The sequence below is a fragment of the Pelobates fuscus genome, chromosome 3 (genome assembly GCF_036172605.1).
Source record: "Pelobates fuscus isolate aPelFus1 chromosome 3, aPelFus1.pri, whole genome shotgun sequence".
Lineage (NCBI taxonomy): Eukaryota > Metazoa > Chordata > Amphibia > Anura > Pelobatidae > Pelobates > Pelobates fuscus.
Genome location: NC_086319.1, coordinates 214,095,056 through 214,118,661, shown reverse-complemented (window position 1 = coordinate 214,118,661; position 23,606 = coordinate 214,095,056). Strand labels below are relative to the sequence as shown.

Here is a 23,606-nt window from a genome sequence, read left to right as displayed (position 1 = left end):
AAGCACTGTCTCCAAGCGCAATTACATTTCGTAGGACGTACCGTGTTATTGAGTTTGAAACAAAAGAGACATAACACATGCATGCATTGCGTGGCTCCAATTTGACGGCCATTTTTCGGGCGGGCAATATGTTACGCAAGGAACGCCAGAAACAAGACTGGTATTGGAGAACGACGCAACAGATTGTTATTGCTGACTCTAACGAGTAGAGCTCTACGGCCGGAGCGGACCCTCACAGAGGATTATGGGTAATCTGTAGCCAGTTCCTGTTTCCGGTTGCAGGATTTGTAGCAGCCAAAATGCCCGAGAGAGAGAGTAAGTATCCACCGATATGCTTTATTTATGTTACAAACAGGCTTTATATGTGCGGATTACTGTGTTTAGACAGGACTGGCTGCACGGTGTCTGTGTGTATTATGGTTAGTTTATGGTCAGGCCGTAAAACCAGTAATCTGAGCCAATGATAAAACCGTGATAGCAGTGAGCTGGGTAGTAATGCTCACCGTATAGCTCTGTGTGTGTTTGTTGTTGTTGTTATTATTATAATGGACAGATCCAACACGCTTTACTACACACCAACTTGTAAATATTGGATTGTCTTTCCATGAAAAGTGCTGCCCTGCAGTGCATAGACTTAACATGCTACAGGTAAGAAGTCAGTTAATTGGGGCAGCACTTCTAATGTGCTATGCATCAGTATAAAATTTTTTAAAGGGACACTATAGTCACCCAGACCACTTCAGCTCAATGAAGCGGTCTGGGTGCCAGGTCCCTCTAGGATCTACCCTGCCTGATGTAAACATAGCAGTTTCAGAGAAACTGCTATGTTTACATTTGGGGTTAAGCCAGCCTCTAGTGGCTGTCTTCAGGACAGCCACTAGAGGCTCATCTGCAACGCTGGAGGCATTTAATGCCTCTATCACGCAGAGCATCCATAGGAAAGCATTGAGAATTGCTTTCCTATGCACACTTTGAATTCTCCCACGGCACTGCGGTGCATGCGCGCTCCGCTGACGTCGGCGGGGGTGGAGAGGTAAGAGAGCCCGGCGGTGGAAGAAGGTGAGTGACTGAAGGGGTTTTAACCCCTTCAGCACCACGGGAGGGGGACCCTGAGGGTGGGCGCACCCTCAGTGTACTATAGTGTCAGGAAAACCGATTTGTTTTCCTGACGCTATAGTGATCCTTTAAATGTGTCCAGGAAAACACAGCAGATCTGGCAGCCTTAACTGTTGTCATGGTTTGTATAGCGCCAGCGTGGTTACAGTTTTATAAGGAATATAACATAACATTGACAAAGTTATCAACAGGAAGGTGAAGGGATACCATAGGATCCAAAACAACGTTAGAGTAACACCCTGAGGACGAAGACTTGTTTGAGATGTGACACGTTTGTGACCATGGTCTTTTTGGCAACTTTGCCACGCGTTCATTCTACCATAATGTCCTACATTCTGTTTAAGTGCACCCATACATATTATGTATGATTTTTCTAAAGTAGATGTAGAACTTTTTTTCATACCCTATATGTATGCGTAACATAATATTAAATAGAAAGAAAAAAAAAATATATATTTTTTTTTTTTTTTTTAAACGAAAGCCTGGGTCCCTTTTAAAAAAAAATGTATGGCAGGCTAAAGGCAGTGTTAGAAATACTGTTGCTGATCGATATCGCTCAGCCATGATATTTCAAAGAATTTAAAGGGCAATGCGTATCGCACATTTTTTTCATGTTGGCTGTGTGAGTCACAGGCAGGGGAGATGTGGCCAGGGCTGCATAAACAGAAACATAGAAGTTATTTTTAACTTCTATGTTTGTAATGTCAGATTTTTTTTAAAGAATTCTTTATTTTCGTTGTGCATATGATACGGTAATAGCATGATGTGACACATGTGCATCAATGAAACACGTAACAATAAGCAATAGGTGTCATGGTTAGGTTGCACATTTTTTAAATACATAACAAGATTATGACCCTGGGTGACCCTGATGAGATAGACATTAATTACTTTAATGTAAAGGAGATTGTGAGGCGTCTTCCTAGGGAGATCTTGGTGGCATATATGTGGTTAGAGGCATGACGTAGAGGCATTATATGCAAGATTGCTAACTTGTAGGTAGTACAGTACAAGATGGTGTCTTGAGGTGATTGGGTTGTATGCTTGTGTCGACAGATTGACTAGGAGTTTGCCTTGCAAGGTTCTTGCCTTTGTTAGAAGGCGTGATAGTTAGAATCTATTGGGGGCTTGCTCGTGAGGGGTGGTCATCCCTGACCAGGGGGGGGGGTGTTCGTGTTAGCTTAGATTGGCATGGGTTGCGAGACTGGTATAGGTCTGTGTGTCATGCTATTCAGGGGGGTCGCCATTGGTAGACGTCTCCCCGTAGTTGCGGAGTGCAATTTGGTGCTCTAGAACAATAAATGAGGAAGAGGTGTAAAAGAACAATGTGAACATGTAAAAATCATAAACTTAAACAAGCAGCTTGTGTTGTGGCTTGTGCTGAGGATTTTTGGGGTCGTGGTCTGCCTCCTCAGTCGGGGGCCGGGGGGTGTCCGGTTCCATTTCTAGGCACAAACGGCACCACTTGGGTTGGGTCCCAGGTCTGGTTAGGCGTCTGGGAAGGGGTAGTGGGTGTTGCGTCCATTTCTCTTTGGTTTGCTTCGGTGTGTACTTAAAAGGCATCGATCGATGCGGCAAGGGTTCCTAAGATTGATGAGGGTGGTTTGGAGGGTGAAGGGCCCCCGTGAGAGGTCTCAGTTTGTGGATTAGTATCGGCAGATCGGGAGCCGTTGGAAATGGCGTCTGTCTCGCTCCCAAGCTCCGCCCCGTAATGTCAGATTTTAATGTGGTTATATCTGCTACAAAAAAAAATCTAAATATGAAGCTACATGTTCTAATAACAATGCCGCCAAGTTTAAAAGGTAACCTTATAGGAACACTTCCCACTAAATTTATTGGAACAAAGTTACAGCAATACATTAGTTCCCATAAATTTGCCTTGCTGAACTTAGGAGTGCCTGGACCTTCCCTTTTTCCTTCTATCTAGTGTTATCCCCTGGTCTTATCGCACCCAACTTTGGTTGATAACATTTGCAAGTAGCATAAGAAATTAAGGTACATGCAGTGTCTCTTTAATTAAAGATTATCTGTCTATGTAAAATGCAGTTTACCTGGGGTAAATGTGTCCATGCAAAATAATGTTATGACACTAGTTATTATAAAAATCTAAACTCATTGTTTTTTCTTTTTGTAGGTGAGATGTTTTCCAACCCTCTGGCCCCAGATGGCCATGAGGTGGAAGATCTACATTCATTACAGTAAGTCCTTTCTTTTTAACAATACAAAGGTGTATATGGTTGTATTTTAGTTTTCAAAAAACTAACATTCACTGAAATGCAGAACTGCATGGAAATTATGTAAAAATTAACTTTAATGAAAACCTGAGACTGAAAAAAGTCACAACAAAATGAACACAAATCAAACAATGAATAAAGATCGATTACAGTAACAGGGCTGAGACCCTACCCCAGCGATTCAGCAACAATAATATGCCTTTATCCAGAGACAGTGGGATTCTGCATGTCTCTGAATATATACATAATACAGATTAAGGAACAAAGCACACATAAAAATACACCTTTACATTTTATACGGTTACTTAAAATCACTCCGCCCAGCTCCTTTTAAAGGGGAATGTCATTATCCAGGACTTTTAGTATTGTCTTTATCCCCAAATATTTTTTGTGGTGTGAATATTATTGTATAATAAATGTATTATTATATAACCAAAAGTCTTTGCACCTATTCGCCAGCAATGAGAGATGATGAGTAAGCGAAACAACGTTTCGGTTTCTTCTCCTTCATTGCATTGTGTGCGGGTATTGAACTCGATTGTGATGCCAATTGTAAATTCCTGCTATACATTTAAAAGAAAACTGAGCAACACATGAAAAAAGGTTAACACATAATATAAAGGCTTTTCATGTTTTATTCAATGGTGTAAATTCCAGAAAAGTGACTGTTCCACTTTTTTTTTTCCATTCTTTAAAAAATTTGAATGTTTCTGTGTGGTAAGACACTTTGTAAGTTACGTTTATGTTGAATGGGTTTTAAACTTGTATCTTAATTTCAGGTCAAAGCTGACTAATGAAGACTTCCGAAAGTTGCTTATGACCCCTCGTTCAACACCTTCTTCAGCTCCACCTACAAAATCCCGCCATCATGAGTAAGTAAATGTTAAGGGCAAGGGATTAGAAAAGATTTTTAGACAATTATAATGTCTGGCCTAATAAAACTAGAAATCAGTATTTGTGTGTGTTTAATCTATTTATTGTAAAAAAAAAAAAATGTTTTATCCATCAATACCACTGTTTTTTTAAATGAGCTCATAAGTCAGTCTTTTTCATTTCACACTATTAAGCATCACACGCAAGATATTTAAACTTTTTGTGTTCGGACCAGTCAGAGAGGGACATTGCTACTTCATTTAGTCTTTACTCATATTACTCACCATTGGCTACCTGTTGGTTTTGATGATGGGAATTATAATCCTACTATATGAATTATAGCAAAAAAAAATGTTTTAAATGTTTTTCTCCACTTCTAGAATGCCTCGTGAGTACAATGAGGATGAGGATCCAGCTGCCCGAAGAAGGAAGAAAAAAAGGTGATTGATTAAAATTTAAATAAATAAAATTGAACATTTTATCATTAATTGACCTTAACACTATATGGTTGCTATTAAGTTATTGACTTAAAGTTTGTTTACATTAGGGGTTTTCACTATAGGGCCCTTAATTTATCTCCACTATTTTAGAGACAGATTAACCACATCTTTTTTTAAGGAGCTACTACTCTAGCCTTGATGAGCAGTTATTTAAAATTCTATACCCTTGCTATATGAAAAGATGGGTGTTGAAACAAACTACCCACCTAAACCACCACCTTGTAAAAACGTTCAGAAGAGAAACTGAAATAAACTGTGTTACCATTTACATACATTTGTCTGATATTTCACTAATTTCCTTTGGTAAAACTTTATGGGAATATAGGTGTACCATTAATACATATAAAACAGATATTTAATTGCAACTCATTGCCCAATTAAAAAGTTAGTAAGTCTTCTACACTAGTGAAATAAAGGTAAAATATGTTATTTTTTGTTTGTGTTTTTTTTTTTTTTTTTTTTTACCTATTGCATTATCTTCATATATGAATAGGGCAGGACCTGTGTATACAATTTTTAGTGATGATCAGGGTTTGTTGCTTTGTGTTCCATGTAGTTTCAATCTTGTTTTGTTGCACATCTCATGTGTTTTGTGTTTCCACATTGACAGTTATTATGCTAAATTACGTCAACAAGAAATCGAGCGTGAGCGAGAGCTGGCCGAGAAATACAGAGATCGAGCTAAGGAACGGCGAGATGGTGTTAACAAGGACTATGAAGAAACGGAACTCATCAGCACCACAGCCAACTACAGGGCCGTGGGACCCACAGCTGAGGCGTAAGGCATTCTGTCATATTTTAGCAGGCATATATCCTATGAAAATAAGGACAGTCCAGCATTTAATATATTTTATATGTTTAAAACAGGGATAAATCTGCAGCAGAGAAGAGGCGCCAGCTGATCCAGGAGTCCAAGTTCTTGGGTGGTGACATGGAGCACACTCACTTGGTGAAAGGTCTTGATTTTGCTCTGTTGCAAAAGGTGAGTGACAGTAAATGGATTGAGAGCACAATATTTATAGTCCGGCTTATTCACTAAAGTAAGAATTCCCAAGAGTTCAAAGTGAATTTCAAATTTAAGGCCAGAATATCCAAATTGAAAGCAACTGACTTGTAGAGGTTTGTTTGTTTTGGGGTTTTTTGTGTTGGTTTGGTTTGTAATGCAGAATAAGTAAAGATTTGGCTTGATATTATTTGGCACTAATGTTTGTAGAAATAGTAATACTGTTGAAGTACCCCATATTACTTGATATTGTCATTTATTTAATGTTAATGCCACCTACTGTATTTTAGAATATATATCTTATCCATATCAAGCTTAGTTTTATTTTAATAGGTTCAATATTAAAACATAAATTTTTATATATTATTCAATATACTATAAAAACTCTAGTTTAATAATAAAAGCTTATGTTTTAAAGTAGATTGTTTGTTTAATATCCACTGGGCACAATCTTCAGTGGTTATATTAAGTTATATGTTAAAAAATATTCATACCAGACTTTTATGTAAACGTTTTAGTTGGGTTCATAAATGGGTTTGGCACTGAAAGTCTCAGTATGACAATTTATACTTTACAATTAGGTCCGTGCTGAGATTTCCAACAAAGAAAAGGAAGAGGAAGATCTGATGGAGAAACCCCAAAAAGAAACAAAGTAAGACATAGTTACATAATGTGTATGGCTGAGTATCTATAGCTGAACTAACTATGCACACACACAGATATCGAATATAAGTCATGGATATATAGACATGTTAGGTTTTGATTAGATTTCCCTCCATCCTTGTTTAATATCTGTGACTGCAGTCAGATTGCTGCAGTAAATGTTTATACAATTGTTTGGAAGGACCATTCTCGGCACCATAACAACTTACAAAAAAATCAGTTGTTATGGTGCGAGGAGGCCCGATCACACTGCCCAGATGTTTCCGCTACAGACCAAGTCTTAAATCAGAAGCCTTGGACTGTGAACAGCTGAGAGTGTCAACTGAAACTCTCAACCTATTAATAGCTTTCCATTTACTAAATGGCTTGAGAAATGTACTCTGACTGCAGGGGAAAAGTTGAGTAGAATGGTCGGGTGCTGGATTTAACACTTTGGAAATAAGCTGTTCCTTGAGGTAAGCTGGCTCCCAGGAACCTTCTCGCACCATAACGTCTTTATTCCGATGACATTGTTATGGTACCCAGAGTGTCACTTTAATAATTTTTGCTTCATACGAGCTTTATGCCGTAGCCTTTATTTTCTATATCAGGTATGTCATACTTCTGTCCTTCTCTATAATTGAAGTGCATTTCACATAATTTTTGGACTTCTTTGGGGGTACCCTGGTTGTAGATTGCTAATTTGCCAACTACTGCCTTATACATTTTGTCCAACACAACCTGCAAAATGTTTTTGTTTTGTTTTCCAGCATTGTGATATTTTACTTTATTTTTTATATTATTTTATTATTATGCTGAGCTGTATTGTTTAATATGGAGTGTTCGTTTTTCTCTTTAGGAAAGATGAGGACCCAGAAAACAAGATTGAATTTAAGACCCGACTTGGTAAGATGGGACAGTTGAATGCAAGTGTATACAGATCTGCATGTATAAGCTGCATTTTATTTGGAGTACCTACAAATTATTACTGTAATTTTTTTTTATTTAATTTTTTTAGCTTTGTGTTTTAAAGGTCTTGAATTGGTACAAAAAAGATTGACTGCCCAAGTTTAGACATAGCACTCTAAGTCAGTTAAAATGTGAGTTTTATCTTTGACAAGTTCAGAGGTGGCCGTGTATTTTATATCATCATCCACATTTCTGTTGGCTCCTTTAACAGTAGTCTGCTGCTGTATAGAAAGCTTTAAGTTTAAGGCAATGGCTTGAATCCATATCAGCCATTATATATATTTATTTTATGCCTCATAATTTGTAAGTCTCCATGGCAGATGAGTTTTTGTTTTTTTTTGTTTGTTTTTTAGCTTTCAAATTTAGAAAGGACAACAGTGATTATTGTATAAATTTTCCTAAATACATTTCCCGCTTACCAGGTCGCAACATATACCGCAATCTGTTTAAAGGCAAGGCATATGAAAGGAATGAGCTATTTTTGCCAGGACGGATGGCATATGTTGTGGATTTAGATGATGAGTATGCTGACACGGATATTCCAACCACACTGATTCGGAGTAAAGCAGATTGTCCCACAATGGAGGTAATTGATGATTGAGGTGGATCATATAGGCACAATCTTATCTGTAGGGTTATTCTCACATTATTTTTTTCACAAAGAAAACCATATATATATATATATATATGTATATGTGTGTGTGTGTGTGTATATATATATATATATTTAAACTGGTATCATCTCTGTCTGGTCTTTTGTTTCATTGAGGCTGCAGAAGAGCAATGACATTTTCTGTTCTGTAATGTTTTAGAGTTGTCTTTGTTTGAATGATGGAACTTGGAATAAAATCTGAGATTGTGATCTTTCCTGCATGCCAACCTGGGCACCCAGACACCAGCCATGCCACCAATATAGTGCTGAGCCACACCTTTCAAGTTGTGTGTGTCTTTAAGCAAAACATTTGCCCTGAATAGCTTCACACTCATGTGTCCAGCCTGTATTGTATTTACATAATGTAATGTTGGCCAACCGCACCTTTTTCTGGCTAGGGTAAATTTGCAAGGATATGGTGAGGTTAGAATGTACTTTCTTTTGCAAAAAAAAAAAACTAAGCGTAAGCCAATTTTTTAGATTCTGTTTAAGTACTGATTTCTTTTACAGGCTCAAACCACTCTTACAACCAATGACATCGTTATCAGCAAGCTGACTCAAATCCTCTCATATCTGAGACAGGGAACCCGTAACAAGAAGATGAAAAAGAAAGACAAAGGTAAATATGAATGTGGTTATGTTGTGGTTTTTTTTTTTTATTTTATTATAGCAATCAAATAACTGATGTTTCATGCTAATTAAAGCTGCTCTGTGACAGTCTCGGTTCTTTGCACAATTTGATATTGCTGATTGCAGTACTGTGGCCCAAGACTGCAAAGGAATGTAAGTCTTACTTAACGGAAACTGTCCCTTGCAACCACCTCTATCTTCATCTGGTGGATCCTCTTCAGCTCCTGGTACAACACTGAGGTCTATGCCACATCCCGCAGTCATCTCCGTAGGCAATGCATTTTGTCCCACAGCTGTCACTAGTGATGGCCATGGGAAATGGCAGAACTTGATGGCAGTAACTTTTGTCAGGTGTAGGGAATGTAAATAAAACACTTCCAACTGTGCAGGGTTCAGGTATATGCCAGTTCTGTTCCAATGGGTATAGTGACACATTCTGTACCGTTAAAGATAAATAAACCATTATTGAGTGTACTTTATAAATTACCCACCATTATTTTTATATATCAGTGCATTGGGGTTTGCAGTTTACCCTGCATTGTGGTGCACTGACGGTCTGATAGGGATCAGAGGAGTTTCCAGGAGTTTATAGTGATTCTATTGTTTATGAAACCTGTATCATTTGTGTGCCTTGAGTACGGAATTGGTCATTCCCTGCTCTAGTGGGTAACTGATTGATTATTATTCTTTTCAACCAACAGTCTGATTTGATATGTGTAAGCAGAGCTGTTATTAATGTTAAGAATGTCATAGAATGTATATACAGTTAGCATGTATATACAGTTCATCGATATGAGTAAAGTTTAACGGCTTGTTTAAAAAATAAAATAAAAACATATCTGTAACTGTACCTTAACTAGCAGTAGTCTATGGTATTCCAAAGAATAAAATCCTTGATGTTTTCTTGGGCATTGCCTCTTAGATGTGACTATAGCCAGCAAAAAATGGTCCAGTTTGTATTGATAACTCCATTTGGATCAGAACTAGTAAATTCCTAATGTATTGGTTTTCCCAAACAACTAGTTGTGGTTTTAGAGAAGCCATGAATACTTTGTATGTATGCAGTTATCAAATGGTAATGATGATAGATGAGACAGTGGAACTAAGAAAAAAAAAAAATATATATATATATATCTCATATATGTATCCTATTATATATATTTTTTTTCTTTCTCTTAATTTCAGGAAAGTTGGATGAAAAAAAGCTTCCGGAGGCTGATCTTACGTAAGTCTGAAATATAGTGGTATACTTTGCTTCTGTTCTTTTAGACTATGCTGTTTGGTGTTTATGTGGATGCATTTTTTTCTGTGACTCCTAAAGTTTTTAAAAACTCTCATCACAATGGTACAGTACGACAGAATGCCATATAGTTAATAATATTGTAGGATACAAAGGCAAAAATTTAAGATTATGAAAAATGTATTTATAATTTAGTCAACATTTCTTTTTCCACTGAGACCCTTTTAACATGTTGAAATGCCCTTTGTTTGATTAAGATAGATGGAGATAGATATATATATGGCCAATACAGCCAATGCATGTGCAAGACTTTGCAATAGTTAACCTAGAGAAATGAATGGGGCCATTTGCACAAGGGAAGTACGGCTGCAAGGTTTTCCATTCTTTTAAATGGAATGTTCTTACATATTTACTGGGCATTCCCAACTGGGCCATCGTTCATTTCTGTATGGAAAAAAACCCACCATAGTTTACCTAAAGTTGTTTGCCCACTTCAGCTGCTCCAACAAAATAGAAACATCACTACCATTTAGAGAAGGGATAAAGGTCGAAGAGAAGAACAATATTTTGCTGGTTTATAATCAAAAGTAAAAGTATTTATTAAATTTTTCATCCTAGTAAATAAAGTGTCTGAAATTTCTTTTTTTTTTTTATAATAGAGAGGACTGATCATATTTGACATCCAATTATTTGTGTCTTTTAGCATTTTTGAAGATATTGGAGACTATGTCCCAAGCACAACAAAAGCCCCACGGGAGAGAGAGCGAGAGAAGCACAGAGAAAAGGAGCGGGATAGGGAAAGGGAGCGCCCAAGAGAGCGGGAGCGGGAACGAGAACACGAAAGAGAGAGGGACCGTGAGCGAGCTCGGGAACGAGAGCGCGACAGAGAGGAAGAAAAAAGAAGACACAGTTACTTTGAGAAGCCAAAAGCGGATGATGAGGTGTGAAAACGATGAAGCTTTCATATAATAATAATTTAACCTGTTACTCCCATGTAATCTACCCTTATCTTTAGAAAAGCAAAGGACATGCTACATTATGTTTCAGGGTTTTTTTTGGGGGGGGGTTGTGTTGAGATCAGTAGATTGAAATAATTTATTACTGTAGTTGTATTATTAGTAAATTAAAGGGACTTTCTAAGCGCTAAAACCACTACATTTTGCAGTAGGAATCCCCTGTCGCAGCCTTGTAACTGCCAAAATGTTTAACAATGACTCAGTGCTTGTCTGTCTACTTGAGAGCCTGCTGTCCTTCTGGTCTGAGCTGGGTATAATAAAGCAGACATTCATACCTGCATAACTCTATGGCTGAGAGCCATCAGTTATTCAGTTAATATCAGTTATAGCTTTCTCAAACAATGAATAATCTCCCAACTTGGTATGGGACTGTATCGTAACACAGAAGTAGTATTATTATTACCATACCAATTGAGACTGGAAGCAGTGCAGGTTCTCAGCAGAGATCGGTAAAGGTCTATCTGTTAAGCAATGTGGCTTTATTACCTGTATTATTGTGCATTTTTTTTTGTTCAATGAATTTCTAATTTGTTTTCTTTTTCTTTTTTCTTTCAGCCTATTGATATTGACATTGACAAGGGTGAGTTGGAACTGGTGGGATGAGTGCTTTCCCAGCCCTCTTAGGTATCCATAGTCAGTGCTTATTATTTGTTTTCATTATTTCTGTATGCTCTTATTGTTCTCATACTGCCAAAGAGGACAGACTTTCATGTGCATTAACATCTGGGATTTGCAGTACAGAGGCCATGATAACACTTACTTTTAATGTAACCATTAGTCATTTACTAAATGTAAACAAAAAGATTGTGCTTCTTTGTGAAAGTTGACTGCAAGTATATAACAAGTTGGAACTTATCTTATGCTTGAAAATTGCTAAACACACAATAATAGGGTTCCTGTAGTATAAAAGGGTTGTCCACTTAACTAAGGGGTTTTAACCATGCAGAATGAGAACTATAAAACTGAAAAAACGTGGATAAAAATAAATAAATTGTAATCTATAGTAACGTCAACATAATGAATATACATTTTCATAAATTATTGCCATAACGGACAATAAAAAGAATCCAATAAGTGCCTTTCTTTTGTAAGTGTATTTAGTGGCAGCTTTTTATTTTTTGTTAAATAACCATGTTTTTGAGTGTTGTAGAGCAGGTTGTTGCATTCAGATTGGCTGTTAAGTATCTCCAAAGCTCCATACAGATGTGTAACCAAGCAAACATCTAGCATGATGGCCAATCATGTTCGCTTAATTTGCTATTCAGAACTAACTGGGCTGAACTGTCACATGAGCGAACGCCAGACATCACAAACAAAATTTAGATTTTGGGGGAAATGATTAAGATGAATCAAACTTTTCCATTGGGCACAAGTCTATTGCAGAGTAATATGAACTAGATCTTTATTAACACACTAATGAGATACCAATTTTACGTTTAATTGGGAATTTAAATGAATTATCTAAGCTCCATAACCTCTGCAGCCTTCTTGTTCACACTTTAACTAATAACCCTTTTAGATTTTTTTAAAAACCTATTCAGAGGTATAAATTAGTTTGCTGTGCTTTTCTTAGGTGAACTCTTATTTTTGTATTTTTTTTGGTGTGGGGGGGGGAGGTGAGTTGTAGTAAAGGTAGGTTGTTTCCCTGTTACATTCAGTATAACACATGCGTTTAAATGTTTTTGTTTATTCCTTTGAACATATAGGTCCTGGATCTGCAAAGGAACTTCTTAAATCCATCAATGATAACTTTGCCAATGCTCCTGGATGGGAAGGAATCGAGACATATCTTTTTATTTGTAATGTTGTATTTCTATGTGTTTCTTATCCATTTTTAAATTTAGTACCTACCAGTATTTTGTTTCAACTAATCATCCCTAATGTTATCCTTTAATTAAACAAGTACAGCTAATTTCCACACTTTTTATACAGAATATAATTAATACCAGTAATTAACTGGGTAGAAATTAAACTAAGGTAGCACATTGACCCACAAGATGTGCTGGATGACAGATATGCAAATTGAGAAATTATCATTTTCCTTTTTTTTTTTTGCTTGCACTGCACTGTGCATAGGTGAAGGGTTAAAAGGATGTAGATACAAGGTCCGTTTAACCCATCCATTGCAATACACCAGGTGGGAGGAAAGGGGGATTATTGAGGATGGCCTTATCTCGTGTATAGATCTTATACTTGTTACCTGTATCCCATGGGCAGGGAGAGCACGAGCAGACACAATATTTTTGTTTTTATTTTGTTATCAACTCTCCCACTGCGGCAAATGGTGTGAAGGAATAACAAAGCACCATATAGCATTGCCCCTCTTAATTATGCAGTCATCTGCACTACCTCCTTTTTGTTTTAGTTAATGTTTCCCTGTGGCTCATTCATGACCATATTTATTGATTTTGAAGTGCTCCAATACTGAACGTTTCTTGATCTACTTGGTGATGATTTAAAAGATTACTATACTTACTGATTTTTACCTAAATTTTCTATTGCAAATTTTTCATTTAGGGAATAATTAAATTTAGTAAAAAAATAAACTTAAAACATGTACACATTATGGGAAAACACAGAATATAGGCAGAATCATTAATGATTACATTTTAGTAGTTGATGGGCATATTTAACAGTGCAGTAACAAGTATGTAAAAATATTTTTTTTCTTAGAAAATATAAAAATTTTTAAATGTTTGTATATGTCTAGAAAAATCCACTTTTTATTATATAATCTTTAACAACTGCAAACATTGAAGAAACATGAAGACAAGAAACAACTGGGAGATTTCTTTGGGATGTGGAACAGCTATGCTGAATGTTACCCTGCAACGTGAGTAATGTCAGAAAGTATAACTCTGTAGCAAATACTGAAGTGATGTAGGTGGTTTACCTACTTGTGCCCTACACACACAGCCCCCACTGTAATGAAACTGATATGACATGAACACCATGTCAAGTATCACACATGCACAATGGCTGCTTTATCATGGTTTCCATGAGTTTCTGTTAAACGTTTAGACAGATTAGGTTGAATTGTGTTACGTATATGTGGCAATGGCAGTACAAAAATAGTTTGGCACAAAGAGCCAGTGGCAATGCAAGTGATAAAAAAGGTACATTTTTTTCATTTTCTTATAACTCTTTGGAGCGTTTATTTTTGTCATTTTCATTATATACATTTATTTTTAACCATTTTATTTTCATACCCTCCCAGTCTGCGAGCTGCCATTTTAAATTATCTTATATTTGAATAAGCCCGTACACAACTCACAATCACTTTTTCTAGAATGTCTGCTGCTCATTCCCAGTGACATCGCTTGTTATCACCCGGTGTACTGAGCACAAAAAGAAAGCTTTGATAGCCGTCTTCCCTCTTGCTGTGTGCTGCCTGGCTGTGCTCATCTTGCAGGTTGATGATAGGTGGCAATACCAGACTGAACAAGCAGTAGTCTGAAGAAATACATTTGTTCACTACACTGAATTGCAATGAACTGAAAACCAAATAGCAGATATAGTTTGTTAGGAAACATCCATTGGCTTGGCTATAATCCCAGCTTGGCAACTTGTGACATGATTTCCCTTATTCTGATTTCAATTAACTAGATTTTATGCTAACTGATTTTAATTCAATTAGGCATGTTAATGTATTTAAGTTTTGAGGTGATGATTCATTAAATTGACCTTTTCATACATTTTTTTTTTTGATGTCCTGATTTTCTCTGGCTGTAGCATGGACGATATGGCAGTGGATAGTGATGAAGAAGTGGATTACAGTAAAATGGATCAGGTAATACATTTGTACTGGTTATTGGAAACATTTTCCACATAGTATAAACAGACCTTTCCTGTATACATGTACTGACCAAAAATCTAAACATAGGTTCCCCAGTTTTTACAGTTTTAGATTACTCTCTAATAAGCATAGTGTCTGAGTGCGAGCAACAATAACATGTTTATTCTAAAATAAGCATTGTTTTTAATGGACAGGTTATTAATGTAAATCATATTGTCCAGACATCACTTGTAAATCCAAATTGAAAATTGAGATCAAAACTATTTGAAAATCTTGTTGGGAATAAACTGGTGCCCATTCATTGCCAATGGGACCACACCCCTGCTTTACCTTTTACTATTTACTTTTTACTATTATTCTAGTTTCACATTTGAATAATGATATACTGATTTGTTTTCTATTTTACCTACAGGGTAATAAAAAGGGTCCATTAGGAAGATGGGACTTTGACACCCAGGAGGAATACAGTGAATATATGAACAACAAAGAAGCCTTACCCAAGTGAGAATTTGTTTATTTGACTGTAATTCAAATGATCACTATCCTTAGATATAGATAGAAAACGTTAGAGTGAAATTATTAAATCTCTGTTCAGCTGCTGTAAATGTGTAAATACTATTCTGTCCAGGAGAAATGCTCCATAGATAACTTTGATGTATCGTGTGTGATTGGCTCTTTCAAATGTACCATACGTTATATCATTGCATCTATGAGTGATTGGCTGTCTCAAAGGTACCATACATTATATCATTGCATCTATGAGTAATTTGATGTCTCAGGTGCTTGTATAACAAGCTTATCCACTGTTAAGTACTAAAACTTGTGTCATACATTGTGATTGGAAAGTTATTTCCCCAGACTTAATAAGTAGAATTAGAAGCTGCAGAGTTCATCTTAAATGAATCTAATATGCATGTTTGGCTAATGCAGAGTATGTGTAAAATCTTATTTTTGCATGAAAGATTCCCTTTAAGTATTGTCGGTGGGGAGTATATAGTGGTAATTTGCTAGATGTTCACTCTGTTTGCTACAGTTAGCTTTCTCCTGTATTTTTATTTGTATTCTAAGCTGATATACTGTGTTTTTGATTTTTGTTCATTACAGAGCTGCTTTCCAGTACGGCATTAAAATGTCTGAGGGACGTAAAACAAGACGCTTCAAGGAAACCAATGAAAAGGCAGAGCTGGACAGACAATGGAAAAAGATCAGCGCTGTAAGCTTATTTCCTCTCCAATTAATCCACTTGTTTCAAGACAAAATGTCTTTTTAAGAGGGACCTTTAGATGATATCTGTGCCACCACTATTTTAACAAATGACAGCCACTATGATGAAGAAAAAAAGCTTCTCACAACTATTACAGGAACAGTCTGTTGGACTCCGGCCCCCGTAACAAGTTAATCTCAATGTTATGTTGACTAGAGTTCTTGGCTGTCATTTCACCTTAAGTGCTGCTATCTCGTCCCCCACGTCAGCAGTAATAAGGAAGGTTTACATTGTACACCTGTGATAAGCAGAGAGCATCAGCTGACACTCTCAGCCAATCACAGGTTACCCTTTGCAAATAATAGTATGTAATATGTACTTGCATAGAGTGATTCTGAGAGTGTCAGCTGGCACTCTCAGCTTATCGCCGGCGTCAACACAAAACTTTTGGAATAGTGCGGTACCTAGAGGAGGACTTGGGAAACTGTGTGGATGTACACCTGGGAGACAACTTTGGGGTGAAACTATTTCAAAACCGTTAACCCAGTAAGGTAAGGCAGCGTCCAGGGATCAAGCCACCACAAAGACTTCATTGAGATAAGGTTGTTGTTGTGGGTGGTGGCGTGGCCCTTAACAGTAAAGTGTGCTACAGTATTTTACCCAGTCAAATCTGTGGCATCCACCTGCTACACTACAGCCCCCATACTGTCAGCCTAAAACTGCACACATATGCTAGACCGATGAAAAGCAACATGACATTTAAAAGGCTGCCCCCAAAGTCAAAACTATTAATATAATATAATCATAAATTACAGTGCATTCATTTGGGGGAAAAAAAATGAGGGTGTGCAATACTGCATTATTGTCCTGTGGATTTGAATATTGGTCTGCATTTCATTAGAAGCGTTTTTCTCCATTAATGAGGCAATTCTTGTTATATTTTATTTTTGCTTTTTCTAGATTATTGAAAAAAGAAAGAAACTGGAGGCTGATGGGTAAGTATGTTACATAAATATCACCTACTTAGCAAAGTTGCTATCATATATACAGAGTTTAGTTACACACTTGCTCCACAGATTTCCTGAAACTATCTATATCCATATTAGAATTTTCCATTGAAAATTTATCTTTCTGGTTCTCAGAAACTTTGTGGATGAGGATTATCCAATTCTATTTAGCAGCATTTTAGCTAGTTTTCAAATAAAAAAAAAAAAATTGCGGTAGACTAAATTCAAAAAAGGAGAAATTCAAATAAGGCATAGGTGACTTAATAAGTGGCAAACGTATAGCTGCCCAGCTGTTGTAGAACTACGGGTTTTTATGATGCTTTGCCAGTTTATGGATGGCCACAGGTGGTTCTACAGCACTTGTGGAGCATTTTCACCTATGATGTTTTGCAGCCATTGTTTTCCAGGATCTACTGACCACCACAGCCAGTGGATCCTTTTATTCATACTCATAGCTGTCTATTACTGGGGTTCCACAGTCATCACATTAAGGTGTATGGTTAATGGCTGTAGACAAGAGAACTGTAGGGTTTGCAAGCTGTTTTAGACATATCCCCAGTGAAACAAATCATAATTAAATGCATGCAAGTTTTTATTTGGGGTATATCTATTAAACAATTGTTTGTAATTTATTTTGTATTTGGCCAGAGGAGTGTCCCTTTTAGTTTTTCAAATGAGAGTGGGGGGGGCGGGACAGAGGAGGGAGGGGGGGGGGAGCTTAACTGAAGGAAAAGGCAAGTATTCATTCTAATCATTGTTTTATTCTCTCTTTTTAGGGTTGAAGTAAAAAGACCCAAATATTGAAAATCCACTATATTGTTCAGTGTTTTCACTTCACATTTTACTTTTTATTTTTTTCTAAAGTCCATTTAATTAAAAAACTAATTCAATGTGTACATGCAATGTCAATATCAGTGCTGTAAATAAAGCTAAATAAACCCTAAGAAAAATGTTCCAACTAAATGAAAATTAGAATCACAAAACTGCATTTGATTTATTACAGTTTAACAATGTGTATTTGCTACTATTGATTCCAAAAACTACATTTAATTTATTATATTTTAAGTGTGTAATTGCTCCTGTTCCCATCATTAACAGTAGTCTTATGTTTTGAAATACACAAAATATAGAAATCTGTACCATTTGTTTGATTTTGTATCTAGAGTGGCATAAATATTGCCAGAACTTATAGGGGCTACTTATAAAAACAAATTGTGCAATATTTCCATAAAATTTCTCACATATTTAAGCATTCCAACCTATTCTATGGAGGTTTTATAGCTTACCGAGGCTTTGCGGGCCTGTCGATTCTTTCTAATTCATCTCATCAGTAGCAGGGCACATGAGCAAGAAAAACAGTTTACACCTCACATAACATCAAAGATAACTGTGTTTAATTTCAATCACCCCCTATTACCTTGCACGTATAAGTGCATTGGACATATTTGGATATAAAGAAGGGATATCCAGCAGTTAACTACCTGGCTTGTAATAAACTACAACTCCCAGGATTCTTAGATTTTTAACCAGAGTTTCATGGGAATAGCGGTTTAATTCTAAAGTTAAAGAGCTGCTTGTTGGATACCTCTAGCACACATAGTCTCTTGCATCACAAAAGCAAAGTGGAATCTAGTAATACATTTGAAAGTGTCCTTTGTTTGCATGATGTAATGTATTTCCAGAAAACCCAATAAAATCTTTAACACCATTATAATGTGTATGGTTTTCATGTTCTGTGGATTTTAAATGCCTGCATATTAAGTTGCTGTCACAACTGAGAATATTTCAAATCAGTGTTTTAAACAATCCATTTCTCTCTACAAATGTTCTGTTACTAGTGTATGGTGTGAACATGAGAGGAATGTTACCTGCTGAATTAGAGATAACTAAGCCAAATCAAAGTGACTGAATTTCATGAACTCTTTGTGTTTTGAAATGAGAAAATTACTAATTTAGTTGATGTATTACACCATACCTTTTTAATGTGCCCTGGTAAGTCATGCATTTACAAACACTTGACCAAGTCCTGAAAGGAAGCACAAGCTCTTGATTTATTTGTATAGATCGCTGTTCAGATGCCTCATATATACAGTTAATGTATACATGTGTCATTCCTTTTTAGAGATAATGTGGGAAGCATTAAAATAATATCCCTGGACTTGCAATCCTTAACTGCGGGATCAGAAAAATTACACTGGGTTTTGTAAAATAGTGTTTGATAATATCTATGTAAAATGATCCAAGTACTTCAGACCCTGATATTGAACTTGAGATAGGTTCCCCAATATTTGAATGTCTGCTCAAAATGTCAGTTTCTAAGTTACCATCATAACTGTGGAGAAGAATCTGTTGCAACCTATATTTTGTGCATAATATGGGTTGTACTATTCTTTTTATATTTTTAAATCCTATACCAGTCTGTCCTTGCATAGCATGCAATTGACTTTGTGTCCTGGGGTGCCATGAGGGCCAATGTCTGCATGCAGGTATGCATTTATAAACTACTTTCAAAATGCACAGGGACATTGTGGGTAGGGCAGGTGTGAAGCTAATGGAAGCAAAAGTAACTATTGCAGTGATTTTATAAAAGTGCTGATTTCAAATAGAAATTGACATTTTTATAACCCGCAATTTAAATGAGAAGGTCCTGGCATAAAAAACCCTTTATGTAATGCTACGCTCCTCTCTGCCCTGGACGCTGCAGCCCCGCTCCAAACATGCACCTCAAAGAAGACGCGCTTCCAACCTTGGCACAAGTCGACCCAATACCTGCAGAGAGCTCCCATTCAGCTGAATGCTGCTGGAGGAAGTCCTGCACCTTGTTAGACTTCCTCCATTATAAATTCATATTGTGTTCATACAGCACAGCCCTCATCCTTGCTAAACCATCCTACTTTTCCTCTCTCTTTATTTCATGCTCCCACAATCCCAGGCGTCTCTTTAATACCTATAACCAGGCCCGGACTGGCCATCGGGCACACCGGGCAAATGCCCGGTGGGCCGCGATGGCCGTGGGGCCGAGGCCGGCAGGGGAGATCACAGGATCTCCCCTGCTGGTCTATGCAGGGCCAGTGCGCTACCCGAGCGCCGGCCCTGCTCTGAGCCTCCATGGGCCGGTGGGGAGATCAAAGATCTCCCTCACCGGCCCAGAGACACTGACAGGCGGCCGCCGGCTGTGGGGTGTGAGGGAGGCAGCAGAGAGGACCGGCGGAGTTCTATCCAGCAGCTCCGCCGGGTCCTCTCGCGAGATCTGAGTGTTGCTGCTCAGATCTCGCGAGAGTGAACTCTAGCCGGCAGGTTAGAGTTCACTCTCACCACTGGACCACCAGGGAAGGAAGATGCAGAAAGGATCCCCCCCCAGGCAGAACGGCTCCCCCCCTCCCATGCTAAAGGTAAGAAGGGAGGGGGGGATATAACTTTTTTTTTTTTTTTGAATAATAAAATATTTAAATTTAAAAAAATAATAATTCATTATTAATAATATATTTAAATTAAAATATTTAAATAAAAAAAATCACACCAACAGCCCCCTCACACACACACAGCCCCCCATACACACACAGCCCCCCCCCATACACACACAGCCCCCCCAGACACACACAGCACCCAAACACATACAGCACCCCCAGACACACACAGCACACACAGCACCCCCAGACACACACAGCCCCCCCCCCAGACACACACAGCCCCCCCAGACACACACAGCCCCCCCAGACACACACAGCCCCCCCAGACACACACAGCCCCCCCCAGACACACACAGCGCACCCAGACACACAGCGCACCCAGACACTCAGCACACATCACCTTCAGACACACACATCACCTTCAGACACACACAGCACCCTCACTCACAGACAGCACCCTCACTCACAGACAGCACCCTCAGACAGACAGCACCCTCGCTCACACACATACACATATATAAAATAACCCTCAGTGAGTTAACAGACAAAGAAAATTAGAAACCTAGAATGTGACGGCAGATAAAAACACCCTCACACACAGCACCCCTCTTAAATACACACACACACTGCGCCCCTCACACATACAATACGTCCAAATATATATATATATATATATATATATATATATATACACACACACACACACACACTACAGCACCCCTCACACTGCACCACCACACACATTACGCTCCAGATACACGCTAGATCCCTTACCCTATATGCACTCTTAATCCTCTATATATATATATATATATATATATATATATATATATATATATATACACACACACACACACAATCTCCTATACACACTCTGGGTCCTTTACACACTAGATCTCCTACACACCCTCTCTACAACCCCTACACACACTACGTCACCTATACACACACACACACACACTACAGCCTGTATGCACACACTCGCTACATCCCCTATAACACTATGCCCCCTATACACACTATCTACAGCCCCTAGCCACACATATTACACCACAAACACAAATGAAATTGACCTATTTACACAATACCACACCACACTCTACACACACGCAATTTCACAAGCAGGCTCCAAACACATGCACCATACACTTTCCTGGCCCAATTGTCCTCTGGTATCCCACTTGTGGAGACACCAGAGACAATTTAAAAGCAAACACAGCGCAAGCCTTTTTCTAATGCCAGAGCTCTTCAGCGCAGCTCTGCGCATTGAACCAACTTGCTCACTTTGAGAGGGGGTGTGCTTGTCATTAGTGATGACAAAACACACCCTCTCTGGCCCCGCCCCCTTCTTAGGGGCCGCTCTGATTGAAAAATGCCCGGGCCTAATTTTTTTTCCCAGTCCGGCCCTGCCTATAACCCTCTCCTTCGCCAACCTCAAGCCACCACCCAAACTAACCTTTTCAGTCGATAGCCTTGCTACTTTACCAACAAGATTGAACAGCTAAGGAAAGAATTCTCCCCCCTTTGCTCCTCCCTCTCGCAACCACACCTGGACCCGTACCGTCTCTACCCTACAGGCCTTCTCCCCAGCTACAGAACAGGAGGTGGCTGCGCTTCTCCGCTCATCCCACCACCTATCCACTTGATCCAGTACCTTCCCACCTTATCAGATCATTCCCCTTGTCTTGTACCATCCTTAACACACATCATAAACTGCTCCCTTTCATCTGGTGGTGTCCCTGCTCCCCTTAAGCATGCTACTGTTGTACCCATCCTAAAAAAGTCATCCCTAGACTCGTCTTCCCCTTCCAACTATCATCTCATATCCTTGCTTCCTTTTTCCTCAAAGCTTCTAGAAAGACTTGTCTTTACTCGTCTGACTCCCTTCCTAAATTCCAACTCCCTCCACTCTACTGAGACTGCTCTTATTAAAGTTACAAATTATCTAATCACAGCCAAATCCAAGGGCCACTACTCCATATTAATTCTTCTTGACCTCCCTGCAGCCATTGATACTGTTGATCATGTCCTGCTTCTCTAAACGCTTCAGTCCCTCTGTCTCTGTGACACTGTCCTCTCGTGGTTCTCCTATCTCTCCCAACGTTCGTTCAGTGTCTCCTTTTGCAATGACACCTCCTCCTCTCGCCCTGTCTCGGTTAGACTCCCTCAAGGATCTCTTCTTGGTCCCCTTCTGTTCTCTCTCTATAATGCCTCTCTTGGCAAACTCATTAACTCCTTTGGATTCCTCTACCATCTGAATGCCGACGACACCAAGATATAGCTCTCCTCCACGGTCCTACAGCGTGTCACTGCTTGCCTTTCTTCAACCTTCTAATGGATGTCCTCCTGTTTTCTGAAACTCAATCTCTCTAAAACTGAGCTTCTTAGTTAACCCTGCATAATGCTGATCCTCCTCCTTCGCTTTCCCTGCAAGGTGATGGTACTTGCGTCGATTCCACCTTAAAAACATTGCCCACATCTGCTCCTTTCTCATGCAAGATGCTGCCAATGTGCTTGTTCATGCTCTGGTAATCTCTCACATGGATTACTGTAATTCTCTCCTAGTTGGTCTCCCCAGAAGCCGAACTGCCCCACTGCAATCAGTAATGAATGCTGCTGCCAGGCTGATCTTTCTCACCCGTCATTCCTCTCATACCGCACCCCTCTGTCGATCTTTACACTGGCTTCCTGTATCCTATAGGTGTCAATTCAAAAGTACTAACCCTTACCTATAAAGTTCTAACCAACTCTAGCCCCGCTTACAATTATTCACTGATTCATAGATATGCCCCTTCTCGTTCTGCCCACTCTTCCGGTGACCTTCTCCTGTCCACTGCTTGCACCTTTTCTGCTAACTCGCGCTTGCAGGACTTCTCGCGGTTGGCTCCCTTCCTTTGGAACAGCCTGACTAGCTCCATCAGACTCTCCCTTAGTCTTCAATTGTTTAAGAAGTACCTCAAAACACATCTGTTCAGAAATGCTTATGGACTCCCAGAGTAACTTATCTATACTTATCAATATCTGTCTCTTGCTCTCCTAACGAGCCACACTCCACTCTCACCTCCAATTCTGCTACTTTTCCACTTTGTTTGGTGGCTGTCACCCTTGCTGCCCTGCTGTGTATTTGTACCCCACCTCCTCTAGACTGTAAGCTCGTTTGGGCCCTCATCTACCTATTGTTCCTGTGTCACTGTGTACCGGTAATTGTCTCATTTATTGTAAATATCCCCTTTCATAATATTGTAAAGCGCTGCGGAATTAGTTGGCGCCTTATAAATACCAATAATTTACATAGGTGAACATTTACCTGTTGT

At 38.6% G+C, this 23,606-nt stretch overlaps 1 protein-coding gene across 1 annotated transcript; it reads left to right on the top strand.

Moving 5' to 3' along the window:
* The first annotated feature begins 223 nt into the window (after positions 1–223).
* IK (IK cytokine) lies at positions 224–18,590 on the top strand. Its single transcript, XM_063448054.1, has 20 exons — positions 224–315; positions 3,251–3,314; positions 4,130–4,222; positions 4,604–4,663; positions 5,334–5,501; positions 5,591–5,705; positions 6,308–6,378; positions 7,228–7,274; positions 7,760–7,923; positions 8,500–8,608; positions 9,805–9,844; positions 10,563–10,800; positions 11,431–11,455; positions 12,582–12,662; positions 13,630–13,708; positions 14,608–14,665; positions 15,084–15,172; positions 15,776–15,884; positions 16,836–16,870; positions 17,659–18,590. The coding sequence occupies exons 1-20, from the start codon at positions 300–302 to the stop codon at positions 17,684–17,686; spliced, it is 1,689 nt and encodes a 562-aa protein (XP_063304124.1). The 5' UTR covers positions 224–299; the 3' UTR covers positions 17,687–18,590.
* Positions 18,591–23,606: the final 5,016 nt, after the last annotated feature.